General features: G+C 41.0%; 1 protein-coding gene across 1 annotated transcript; it reads left to right on the top strand.

Annotated features, from left to right (window-relative positions):
* The first annotated feature begins 696 nt into the window (after positions 1-696).
* On the top strand, positions 697-1,410 carry LOC115754700 (dirigent protein 5-like). The gene has a single exon (XM_030693817.2). It carries the CDS (start codon positions 766-768, stop codon positions 1,318-1,320), a length of 555 nt encoding a protein of 184 aa, XP_030549677.2. The 5' UTR covers positions 697-765; the 3' UTR covers positions 1,321-1,410.
* The last annotated feature ends 11,305 nt before the right edge of the window (positions 1,411-12,715 follow it).

Raw genomic sequence — 12,715 nt, 5'->3', positions numbered from 1 at the left:
CTAAAAAAGTTAAAATATTAAATTTAAAAAGCTAAAACCAAAAAAAAAAAAGGGCAAGACAGGGCCTCGTCGGTGAGGCGACGACGCCACCGGCGCCGCCCATTGCCGGAGGGGCCGACAAAGGTCGCCAGCCCCAAGTAAGGGCCGGCGAGGCTCGCCTAGCCTAATTTGGGCAATGTCGACCCTCCCCCGAGGCCAGCAACCATCACCCACTCTTGGCAAGGTGTCATTGGCCTATGCGACGGTTGGTGACCCTCGCTAGGCATGGGCGAGGCGTCTCAACCCCAGGTGAAGGCCGGCGTCGACCAGATTTGGATCCACGACCAATGCCGTCCCCTCCGGCCTCACCGGTGGGGCCTTGCCTTGCCTTGCCCCTTTTCTTCTTCTGTTTTAGCTTTTTAAATTTAATCTTTTAGTCCTTTTTTATTTGATTTAAACAAGAATTAAAAAGACAATAATAAAAAAATGCACGTATGTTGGAGAAATTAATTTAAAAATGCCACGTATGACGGTGTTAACGAAAAGATTTGATTGCACCAATTTAACAAGTTTTATAACTTAATTGCACTTTTTAAAAAATCTAGGACTTAATCATACTTTCGTGATAAATTTTAGGACTTCTGGTATACTTATCCTAGATAAGAAAGAACGGTATCTCCCAACAATGAATTGCGGGGTCCAAAAATTCCTATATAAGGTGAAGCGAAGCCCTATCTAGGGTCACAAAGCATTAGCCAATGCCTAGCAACTACACGTAAATTAACCATGAGAAACATTGCTGCACACAAATCATGCTTCCTTGCCTTCCTCCTCCTCCTATTCACAAGCCAATTCGCATCGGCCGCCAAGAAAACCCTCAGCAAGGAACACCCATGCAAGAGGTTTGTCCTCTACTACCACGACATACTCTTCGACGGCGGGGACGTGGCCAACGCGACGTCCGCGACGATCGCGAACGAGACCAAGCTCGGCAACTTCAAGTTCGGGAAGCTGGTCGTGTTCGACGACCCGATGACAAGAGACAGCCATCTTCGCTCCCCGGCGGTTGCTCGAGCCCAGGGCTTCTATTTCTACGACATGAAGAGCGACTACAACTCGTGGTTCGCCTACACTTTGGTGTTCAATTCGACGGAACGTGAGGGCACGCTGAACATTATGGGTGCGGACATAATGGCGGCTCAGACTAGGGATCTTTCTGTGGTGGGGGGAACCGGAGATTTCTTCATGGCGAGGGGAATCGCGACCATCGAGACCGATACTTTTCAAGGAGCCAAGTATTTTCGCCTCAAGATGGACATTAAACTATATGAGTGTTATTAGAGAAACTTTCTTCGCAGAGTTCTGATTCTTCTGTGTGTTTTGCAAGAAGAGAGATTGAATATTCTAATCCAACTAAGCATTTTCCGTTCATGATGACGATTAGTGCCAATTTAATCCTAAACATTTTAACCTAGATTCAGTTCAATCATTCCAATTAATTTTGGCCAGATATTATCGACATGAACGCTAACTGGCTTGCACAGCACGGCTGACCCCGACATGGAATTTTTTTTTTAATGATATCTTAGTAATTTTCGAAATTGTTTTCTTTTTTTCTTCTTTCCTTTCTTTTTGTTTCCGCCTTTTTTTCTTTCTTTTCTTCTCCTCTTTCCCGATGAGGCCGACCATCACCTGTGGCTACGCGGCCACCCCTTGTCAGCCATAGGGAAAGAGGGGGAAAAAAAAAGAAAGGAAAAAGAGAAAGAAAAGGAAATAAAATAAATCAAAAGTTATTAAAATATTATTTAAAAATGCCCATGTCAAGACTGGCCATGCCACGTAGACCGGTTAACATCCACATTAGCAATATGCAGTCAAAATTAGTCGCGAGAACTGAATTGACTCTAGTTCAAAAAGTTTATGACTAAATTAAAACCATTAAAAGGTTCAAGATCGAACCGACACTAATACAATAGGTTTAAGACTTTTCTGACATTTTTCCCTTACTTGAAAACATGTGAGCTATTAATGAGTTAATTTGCAATAATCATTGTATCTAAGTGACTTCCGATATACGCTTTACCGAGTTTACTATGACTAATGACAAAAAAAAAAAAAACGTGTTTAGTTAGCATGACTACATGAGTTAAACATACCACGTCGTTTCGGATTCGAGTCAAGTTCGCTTTCGTCGTTTCACGTTTCGCCTTTTGGTCATATGCTCATACGCAATAAAACCATCGTGTCCGACATGGTCGGTCCCGACAGACGATGCAATTTCATAACTTTAGTGAAAACATTTCGCCACTAATGAATATGGAATTGGCTCTTGGAAACCAACTTTGCACCAAATTCGGTCAAACGGGAAAGGGGGACCACGAAGTTAGAACCGCCAACTCTACTTAAATCTGGATCAGTGCACGGACGAATATTCAACCGCTGCTCCATTGGGAGAAATAAAATAAGGGAGTAAGTTAGAAAACTCAAATCGGACAGGTGACCTGTCAATCCTACTCGAGGGAAGAGTAGCTTTCTCATGTTATTCTCACTTCACCTACGCACTCCAAAGTCCAAACTTCGTGCTTCTTTCCCTTTTTTTTATATTGGAAAAATTGTCAAAAAAAGTCACAATCCTATTGCAATTGTGCTAATTCGGTCATTTTTTTTTAATCAATTGAATCTTAAATCTTTTGCAATTATGACAATTCAGTCTATTTGACCAATTGGGGTTGACATGAACAATGTTTAACAATATTTTTTTAAAGGCTTGAATTTTTTTCTTTTTTTTTTTTTTTATCGTGGGCCGGCCATTGGGTGAGGGCTTGGGCTTGCCACCCACCAACCCAAAATTTAAAATAATAATAAATAAATAAATAGGAGGAAATAATTTAAAAATTATCATACGATTGTTAAAATTGTCCACATACGCATCGGCCGGTCAAATAGATTGAATTGTCACAATTGCAAAATTTTTAGGACTCAATTGAAAAAAAAAGAGTTTATGACTGAGTTGGCACAATTACAATAAATTTAAGATATTTTTGGTAATTTAACCTTTTTTATTTCCCTTCCTTTTTAGGTAATTTTTTATATCAATTTTTATCTTGTTACCTCAATATCATGAATATTTACAGATTTACCCACCCTTACTATGACATGACACAACACGTCTATATGATTCCGCGACTCCATCTCAGTTTACACTTAGTATATTTGAATTCACGTTAACCGTGTTTGTGTAAGAAAAGCATATATTTTGGTACTTGATTTAACTTTTATCCTATGAGTACCCACTCTAGTTTCCGACATCATGTAGTACAAAGAATGCTTGCCTACACTGCTTGAAATAATTAGAAATGTAGAATATTTTCATTATTGACATCAATTTATCTTTAAACATTTTCGTGGATGCGGATAATACCTCTCGTTCAATCATTTTTGTAAACAGTCTAAGCGATCATTTTTAAGAAAAATATTTTCCAAATCATTTAATTATTGCGCAATAAAAGAGCCTAAATCCAAGATAACAAGACAACATTGTAATGAGAAGTTCCAAGATAAGTAACATGTGACCTCTTAAACGCTCATACAATGAATGTGAACCCGAATCGGATTTTTTTTTTTTTTTTCATGCTACAACCATTTGAACATTTGTTTTTCAAATAGTTTTAACTTCCAAATTAGCTCCGTCTTGCAACAAAAGATTTTATCCTCTACAAGTATGATACACATGGCTTCCATATACTGAATTCGCCATAGATGAATCTCACTTCACCGTAACTAATGTGCGTAGCAACAAGCGTCTTAAAGAAGTCGTACGCACAATCCATCGAACATTTTTCATCATGAGAAGCATTTCGCACGATTTCTTCATCATTCTCGTCCTCCTCTTCGAATACAAGATGATATCCAAAGAGGACAGACCTTGAAAGAAGATTCGTCCTCTTCTTGCACGACAAGCTCTTCAACGGGGATGGATGCGGCCAACACGACGTCGGCTGCAGTCACGAAGAAGATTGACGGATCGACGACCCAGTGACGAGGGGCCGCGTGTTCCATTCGTCCCCGGTCGCTCGAGCTCGGGAGTTCTATATCCGGGTCCTGTCGCGACCTAAAAAATAAACAAGTTAATTTTCGGGCTAATGGATTATCAGATTAATTAATTAACTAACCTAACTCGGACTCTCCCAAGTCCATACCAAATCGCAACTTAAGGTTCAAATAATTAACATACAATGTGTTTTGAATTTGGAGTCGCCACTAATCATTTTCGGTAGGTTGATTAGAAACCTAAATAAAATAGCGGGAGAAGACTATCTTATTTCCGCGAACCGGAGATTTTGAATTCGGGGATTTGGTTACGCTAGATTACTCTAACGCCCTTTCGGTACCATTTTCATGAAAAAAATTTGATTTGGCAATTTTGATGGATTTTACTTGAAATTCAAAGATGCAATTTTTTTGATTTTTTTCTTCTTTTTTATGGGGATGTAAAACATTGAACTTTGTACAATATACACCATGGGTGATTTAGAAAGAAAGAAAACGCAGCCAATCACGAGTATTTACAAAATTAAATTAACATGTAATAATGCTAAAATTTGGAACACGTGGCATGTCTAAAATAAACAAACAAATATTCAAACCAAACGATTACATTTTTGTAGATCGAGATGGAAAGGGTTACCTTCTATTACACAAAATCTTACTCACGTACACGTTATGGCTTCCTTCAAGATCTCGGAATTGGAAGAACGTGGCTATCGTCGAAAAAAGGCAAGTAGTGGCGTTGTTGGATGGCGAGAGGCGAAGTACGTGCCGGGACTCGTCGAAGATGATGCTCGACTAAAACTCTTTTCTTCACTCTCAAATTTTCTCTTACGATTTTTCTCAAAAACTCTCTTTTTTCCTCTCTAAAGAATTTCTCTCACAAATTCTCTCAATACTCTTCCACTCTAAAACTCTCTCAATTCTCTTTTCCTCTCCCCCTCAATTCTCAAGAACTCTCCCCCTTTTATAGCCAAATTTCTCCATCATCTTCCCTTCTTCATCATCTTCTCTTCATCACCTTCCCTTCATTATCTTCCCTTCATCATCTTCCCTTCATCATCTTCCCTTCATTATCTTCTCTTCATCACCTTCCCTTCATTATCTTCCCTTCTTCATCTTCTCTTCATCACCTTCCCTTCATCATCTTCTCTTCATCACCTTCCCTTCATTATCTTCTCTTGGTATTTGCAATGCAGTCCCCGAAGTTTCAAGTATTTGCAATACAGTCCCTGAAGTTTTAAGTATTTGCAATATAGTCCCTGAAGTTTCAAATCTTCTCGGTGTATTTTTCCATCCCATGCCTAGTCTAGACGCATGCTAAATTAAGTGTTCTGCTTGCCCAATTATATGCCAATGCAATGTACGCTAAAAATAAATATGTGAGATGATTTTTATTTAGAACTAAAATTAGTTCTAATTTTTATGCAAAAAATAGATTAGTCAAAATTTAGGCGTCAACAGCTGCCCCTCTTTGAGTGGAGGCTCGTAGAGGTTCCGCTCAAAGACAAAATTGAATCCTAAATTTTGACAGTGCAAATTATGGATGAACTTTTTGGCGGGAGTTTTAATCCCATTTTTTATGTAATGAAGTGATGCATGATATGCAAGATCAGAAATAACATGTGTCAAAACTTCTCATTTTTCATGTTAGAGAAACCCGCACATGGATCGCATACAAGAATACCTGTTTTACCAAATTTCTCGTAAGCTAATGGTTCTCTTAATTTCCAAGTTTCTTTTTGCGGATGCAAGGATTTTAAGGTATTTGGCCTATCCGTTATCAGAGACTTCTCCCTAATGCAAGACAACGCAAGATATGTGTGTCGTTTGAGATTACAAGAGCTATGTCGTTGTGAGTCGAAAGAAGTGAAATCAAGTTCACAAGAGCTACGTCGTTGTGAGTTGATTAAATGTCGAAATCGCCGGTGCATATGTCTTCACGATTCGACAAAGGGGAACCAAAATCATAAGAGCTACGTCGTTATGATTTGGTTTGGATCAAAATCATGGGTGCTTATGTCTTCATGATTTGATAAAGGAGCCGAAAATCATAAGAGCTATGTCATTATGAGCCGACTAAAGGTCAAGATCACCGGTGCATACGTCTTCGTGATTCGATACCGAAATCATAAGAGCTACGTCGTTATGATTTGAAGAGATGTCAAGATCGCCGGTGCATATGTCTTCACGTCCCGAGATTGAAACCATAAGAGCTACGTCGTTATGATTTGATAAGATGTCAAGATCGCCGAGTGCATATGTCTTCACGTCCCGAGATTGAAACCATAAGAGCTACGTCGTTATGATTTGATAAGATGTCAAGATCGCCGGTGCATATGTCTTCACGTCCCGAGATTGAAACCATAAGAGCTACGTCGTTATGATTTGATAAGATGTCAAGATCGCCGGTGCATATGTCTACACGACTTGACGGAAGAGGCATATTGCCCGAATTGAACAATATTTGATAGGAGCACCATCGAATGGAATCGATAAGTACAAAAGGGGCATATTGCACGAATTGAATCATAACAACTATCATGAGAAGAGTTGTTAATTTGAAAAGGGGTTCGAAAAAACTTACCCGGGTTCTCCAAACGATTAATCAAGGAATGAAGCGATTGCAGTATCGTACCCGGTAGGCATTTGCCAGCAAAACTTGCTCATTCAATAATCCTTGGATGAATTTCGAGACCTTGGGAGGGAACTCGAACATCGGGAATGTATTACCTATCATAGAATGTCGAGGGTAACACACACAAACATATTCAACAATGAGTATAATGCAATCACTCATACTATGGTTCATGCATAACCATTCTGTCAAGTTTGCATTACCAATTTTGTCCAGGGAGGTTCTCACATGACGAATACCTCGAATGTGAGCTGAATGGGGGACTTCGGTCCGAAAGGGCTTTCTCTCACTCTCGAGAAAAGCTATTTATCCTGTCTGCGGGATTCAAGAGAAATCACTCAATCTTTCCATCATCGCATTCGATAAGGATCCAAGTAATCTCGCAATTGATACGACCGAGCCGATCTGGAGGTCTTGATTAGGACCGTAATGAGGGCTAGGTCAAAGGTTTACAAAGGGGACTCTAGTTGAGTCAAGGCTGCTGAAATGAATTTCTTCATCATTTGCTCCGGATTTACAAGTCAAGAATCCCGCAAAAAATGAGAGAGAAATAATCTTGCTCGAACTTCTTCGAGTGATGCTTAAAATCATTTAACTCTACGTTAACTCAAGTGCCCTAATCGGAAGAGACTTTGGATGGTTATAACGTAGGCTAGGATTGGGGACCGAGGAACGAAAAGGCTCGTTTTGACTCATAAATTAAATGAGAAGGGGCTTGACGTTGGTGATCGTCGCCGACTAGTCATCGATCATGGTCTTCCGGAAATGTCTTCAGAAAGAATTCCATCATTGAATGAGGGATGGTAGTTTTTTACCGAAAATTGCACTTTGCAAACTGATTTCTTGGGGAGTCTTCTTCACAACAAGTGTCTGTCAAGGATTTGCAAGAGACACAATGCAAACATGTACATGGAATTTACAACTTAACATGCAAAAATGTACATTCAAAATTCAGAAGTACTTTACAAATGAATGTGCATTGGCCTTACTTTTGGTAGGCACTTTGCTTTTCCTATGCTTGAAATTTTCATATGAGATCGGCATTTGCTTTTCTTACTCCCGACTCTCATTTTTCTTTTTTTTTTTTCTTTTTTTCGAGAAGAGATTTCTTTTCCTTTTTCTTTGAGAGCTCTTCGATATCTCTTTATTTTGCTTTTTTTTTTTTTTTTTTCGAGAGCGGGCCCTTCTCCTTTAAGTTGAGTTTGCCTCTCCTTTTTTTTTTTTTTTTTTTTTACAATCCAATGATTTTTAACCAGGAATTACAACAAACATAAACATTTACAAAGAAAAATTATGTAAACATAAAAAATCTAGCATACAAGAAATGAGTCCATTCGGGAATTCTCTGTTGACCCGACCATCTCCAATTCTAATCCTTGGGAAAATGCTATCTTCGTCTTTGGAATGAGCAAATGATCACCAACAGGGGTTTAAGAAATGAATTTGCAGGCTCAAGTGGGCTATGCAAAGAATGAAGTGTATAGATAGAGAAGTGAATGCTCTTCATCATCCTAAGGCACTTGAATTAAAATTCGAGTATAAATGCAAAGAAACACCCGAAGATTAATGTTAGTCCGAGCAAGAAAATTTCTAACCATTTACCTCGTGTTGCTGCTTTGGAATTAACTCGTCCGGACTCCGGTGTGGGGTGGTTCTTGACAGGGGGTGAAGAAATGAAACCACCGCTCAAAAGGGGTAATCAATGGATAACCTGTAGTGTTTAGGATAGAGAAATGAACGCCTCCGTCACTTCGGTTATCGTACCTTTCGCGAGAAAACTCTTTACCTCGGGGAATGCGGAATTTTGCCACCGTTCATCTCGCCTGAAAAAATTGGACGTGTTTGGGAAATAATTGCCTTTCATCATCCTGTCATGCCCCATTCCATACATTTGATGTATCTTATGTAGTTCATATTCCTTATTCAGAGTTGGTAAATTAAATACGAGGAACAGTCATGCACAAACTATGCAATGTATGAATGTTTTCGAGCATATAAAATGTAGCAACTTTTTATCTTGGTGCAAGCACGTAAGAAAATTCTTAAGGGCGTGAATTGTGAGTTGCCCTCGCTCATGCAAATGAGTTGCAAAACTTCATTATCTAGTTTGAGACATGAGATTGTCAAAGGCTCCAGGGAATTTCTCATTTCATTAATTTTTCGGGAGAAGGGATACTTCCCTATCCGGAAAGGCAATGACCCCTGTAAAAATCAAAAGGGAAAGCGTCAATGTACGTTCTCACGTTCTAAACGAGTTGAAACGATACCGCTTTACCCTTGTACGTATTCCTTGCAAACTTTGAATTGAAAAGATCAATTCATCTGGATCGGACTGTGTGTCCGGGATGTTATCTCTCCAGGTTTTGTAACCATCTTGGCTGAGTTTCAATCGGCACCGAATCGCGAAGCAAAAAAGTTTTTATTAATCTTTGTACATTGATGCCAAATCCCAGGATCGAACCCGGGATGCCTCGGACCACTGTCATTCCCCCAACCACTAGGCTGTGGTGATGTTGGCGTCCATGGTTGGTTCGCTTTTTGCTATATTGTTCTCAAAACGGTTGGCAATCCCCCGTCGAGAATAAAATAAGCATAATTTAGAGTTTGAAATGACTGAGAGCCAATTGGGACGATACGGAGTTACCCATCTTTGAGCCCGTTTGGCCTTTTACTCGTATTCTCCCAAGTAAGGCTATTCGGAATTTCTCTTTACGGGCGTTCAGAGGCGTCGTCCACAAATTGATTTGCTATAGGCCTAGCTTAGTAAGGAACTTACGCATTTGACAAGAGAGGAGAAAATTCGTCCTTTAACTCTAGGTAAATTCTAGACAGCTAGAAAGTAAAAAAAATATCCCACGCAGGGGAACTATACATGGAATTAAAGGAGTATTTATGCAAGATTGGTTCCACCTCTCTTGCTGGCCACTTCAACGATCAACCGATTTTGTCTTGGACTAAACACCAACAATCGTTGTTTGAAGACCCATAATAACTTGCTTCGGATCACAGCTCTGGAGGTCCTTCATTTCCAAACAGGCTCATCAAGGTAGCAAGCTCATCATCAAAGTAATCTTCTGATTTTTCGAGCAATTGATACTCGAATTGGGCATTGTTACTTGCTAACACCGGTGACAGATTCTTGTGAGCGGTCCGACTCCTTAAGCTTGAGCCTCCGTCGTTGCTCGGGAACTTGTAGGGATGATCAACCGGTCTGCTACTAGAAACACCAGCGGAAGGTTGGTATGACCTCGTATTCTTGATTGGGAAGTGGCCGGGTACCTTTTGCTCTGTAGGTTTTCCCGAATTGATCTTCCAGCCAACTCAGTCCGGTCGCCATGGTCCCAAGCTGCATCGTGCTTCCTCGCCTTATCTCTAACCCTTTGAAGGTGATTTGTGACACTTTGCATGGTGAGTCCGTCTATATTCATCATTTTATGTACAGCCGGTGGTCGTGTTTGAATTGATTCCTAGGTGTCGAACCGCCTCAATGAATATAGAATGAAGCTTGGCGGACCAAAGGGGCCTTTTCTTTTGGACAAAATCGTCGTCGTCGCCTTGGTCGTGGTTTTTTTGTACAAGTAATTGCTTCCTTACAAGCATGCTGCCAAATGTTTTGGAGCACTTGAACGCAGAGCGGCTTCGGAGACGTCTCGAGCACCATGCGATATGGCCCTCGTTATGAACTGCCGATCATTACTTGCGATACTACGATGACCCGTATGTCCAACTCGGAATCAATGATCTTTAAGAGATCGAAACCGTCCATGTCGATCCCTACGACGGCGGTGACGACGATGTCAAAATCATATTTGTACTTGCCTCGGTACTTGTAAGGCATCCGTTGCTTTCGCATTAGCAAAAACCCCGTACATGCAACTTCTCAAAGATAGCAACGAGGATTGAGAGGGAAACGGGGTTGCCATCAATGACCATGACTCGCAGATCTTCGGGATAGGAAGGTTCCCATACTTCCGCCCGGAATGAACGTGTTTTTCTTTTAAAACCTTCCATATGTAGATCAAAAATGGCTGTTTCGACCCGAGACCGAGCTTTAGATGTTCTCGAGACTTGCAAAACAATCCGCCCGAAAATCACAAAAGTGATGGTGGTCTTTCGTGACGAGTTACGGTGGTCATTTATAAACTTTTTCTGATCCGTTAGTCTCGCATATAGGTTCTCGCTTTTTCTACGAAAGAGGACAACTTTTTCTCTCCTTTCCGGTCTTAGTGCCTTGGATCCATTTCGTAATAACTCTTGCCTCTCACTCAATCTGTCATCTTTTTCCTTTTCCGATATGTAGGAGCCCTCAAATCTTTTCGCTTTCTCTATGAACGAGGCGGTTATTTCCTTCCTCGAGATCTTTTCGGTTCCCCCCTACGAACGAGGCGATTATTTCCTTCCTCGAGATCTTTTCACTTCCTCCCGAGGCGCTTATTTCCTCGAATCTTTTTGCTTTCTCTAATAACGAGGCAGCTATTTTTTTCTCAAATCTTTTTGCATCTATCTATGTGAAGGCTTTTAATGCTTTTCCTTTCGGCGTTGATCAAATCGACAAAGAATTCACGCATTTAAGCATGATGATATTTGCGGATAGTACTTGTTCTTTGCCCCTTGATTAACTCTAGGCGTAAAAGGAAGAATGTCTCACATGGGGACTTTGTAACAAACAGTACATTCATTCACGCATGTCTCTACTTCTCTTGAGAATTCATAAGGGCTAGCTAGTAATGCTCAAAAGAGTGATATTTTGAAAGCCCATAATAAAAACTCAAGCTTCATGTAGGCTACTGATTCGGAGTTTCATCGGTGTTGAATTGGCCGATCGTGACATCGGGAAACTCCAATTGTAGTGATGCATGTCACTTCCCTCGAAGGGCATCGGTTACGCCTCCGCAAGGCCGACTTTCCGGGATGTATCCCCAACGAAATCCGATTGTGCGAGAACTTGCTCGGGAGGATGAATCGATAAATGAGCATTTTCAATGCTCGGATGTGGCTCATCAAGGAACATGCCACCAAAGGTGATGGGGTTGCTGCAGACATGGCAAATAGCGATGTTAAGAGCATCCCTATACCTCTTGATGTCCGCTCGAAGCTCTTCATTTTCTTCCTTTAGAGACGCAAGTTCATGACTTTCACTTCGAACCTTCACTCGGGCCCGCTTGTTTTGAAACCAAAACCTGACCTTCAAGGGCTCCATTCCTAGCTTCCGGCTCAACTCATTTTTTCGTTTCCCGTTCACGTAAGGGCACTCCTTAAAGGCAGCTTCGAGCTCTTTGATTTGATGTTTTCTTTTACGGGGTTGACTACGGCTGCTGCTGCTGCTATTGTTGGTGCTGTTATCGAGATCATGAACTTCACCGCCAAGGGAGTTGGGTTTTACGGCTTTTGCGCTGGATCCGGCCTCGAAATTCAGCAGTTCATTCTCGGGGATGTCTAGGTTGGTTGCCTCCGGTAAGTGCTGGTAGCCTCCAAACATGTTGGATTGAAATACTTCTTACTGCCTTTTGTTCACTCTACTCTCCGCTGTATGCTTACTCTCTCCAAATTCTTCTGAGTAAACATGCATGTTCCAGAGCCTCCCTTTTAACGTGGATGAAAACCACTAAGCCGGTGCTTCTCCCAAGATTTCGTGTTTCCCGCTCTGTCTTCTTCATTTCCTTCTAACATGGTGGGACCCTCAAATCTTTTCTGCAGTATGCTTGTCCCTCTTTTAATATGGCGGAACCTTTAAGTCGTTTCGCAACTTTTTCGAATTCGTGAGCCTCGAGATGGTAGATCCGTGATTCACGGACGAAACGTCTGTAGTTTCACCCGGATAATTAACTCGGCCCCCACAATAATTATTGCTATGACTTTTCCTGCCCTTTAAATTAGGATTTAACGCCGAGACGATTATCTCTTTCATATCTTCATCTCCAACCTTCTAAGCACTCTTTCGCATCCATTCTTTTTCGGTTGCTTCAACAACAATGGCCTCCCTCCCCGCACACGTCTTCTCGGCTGAGGTTTTGGCCAAATGGGAGAAACTTTATAATCTCCTAGGCCGGG

This window comes from Rhodamnia argentea, chromosome 3 (genome assembly GCF_020921035.1).
Source record: "Rhodamnia argentea isolate NSW1041297 chromosome 3, ASM2092103v1, whole genome shotgun sequence".
Taxonomy (NCBI): Eukaryota; Viridiplantae; Streptophyta; class Magnoliopsida; order Myrtales; family Myrtaceae; genus Rhodamnia; species Rhodamnia argentea.
This window is presented reverse-complemented; position numbering and strand designations above follow the sequence as displayed.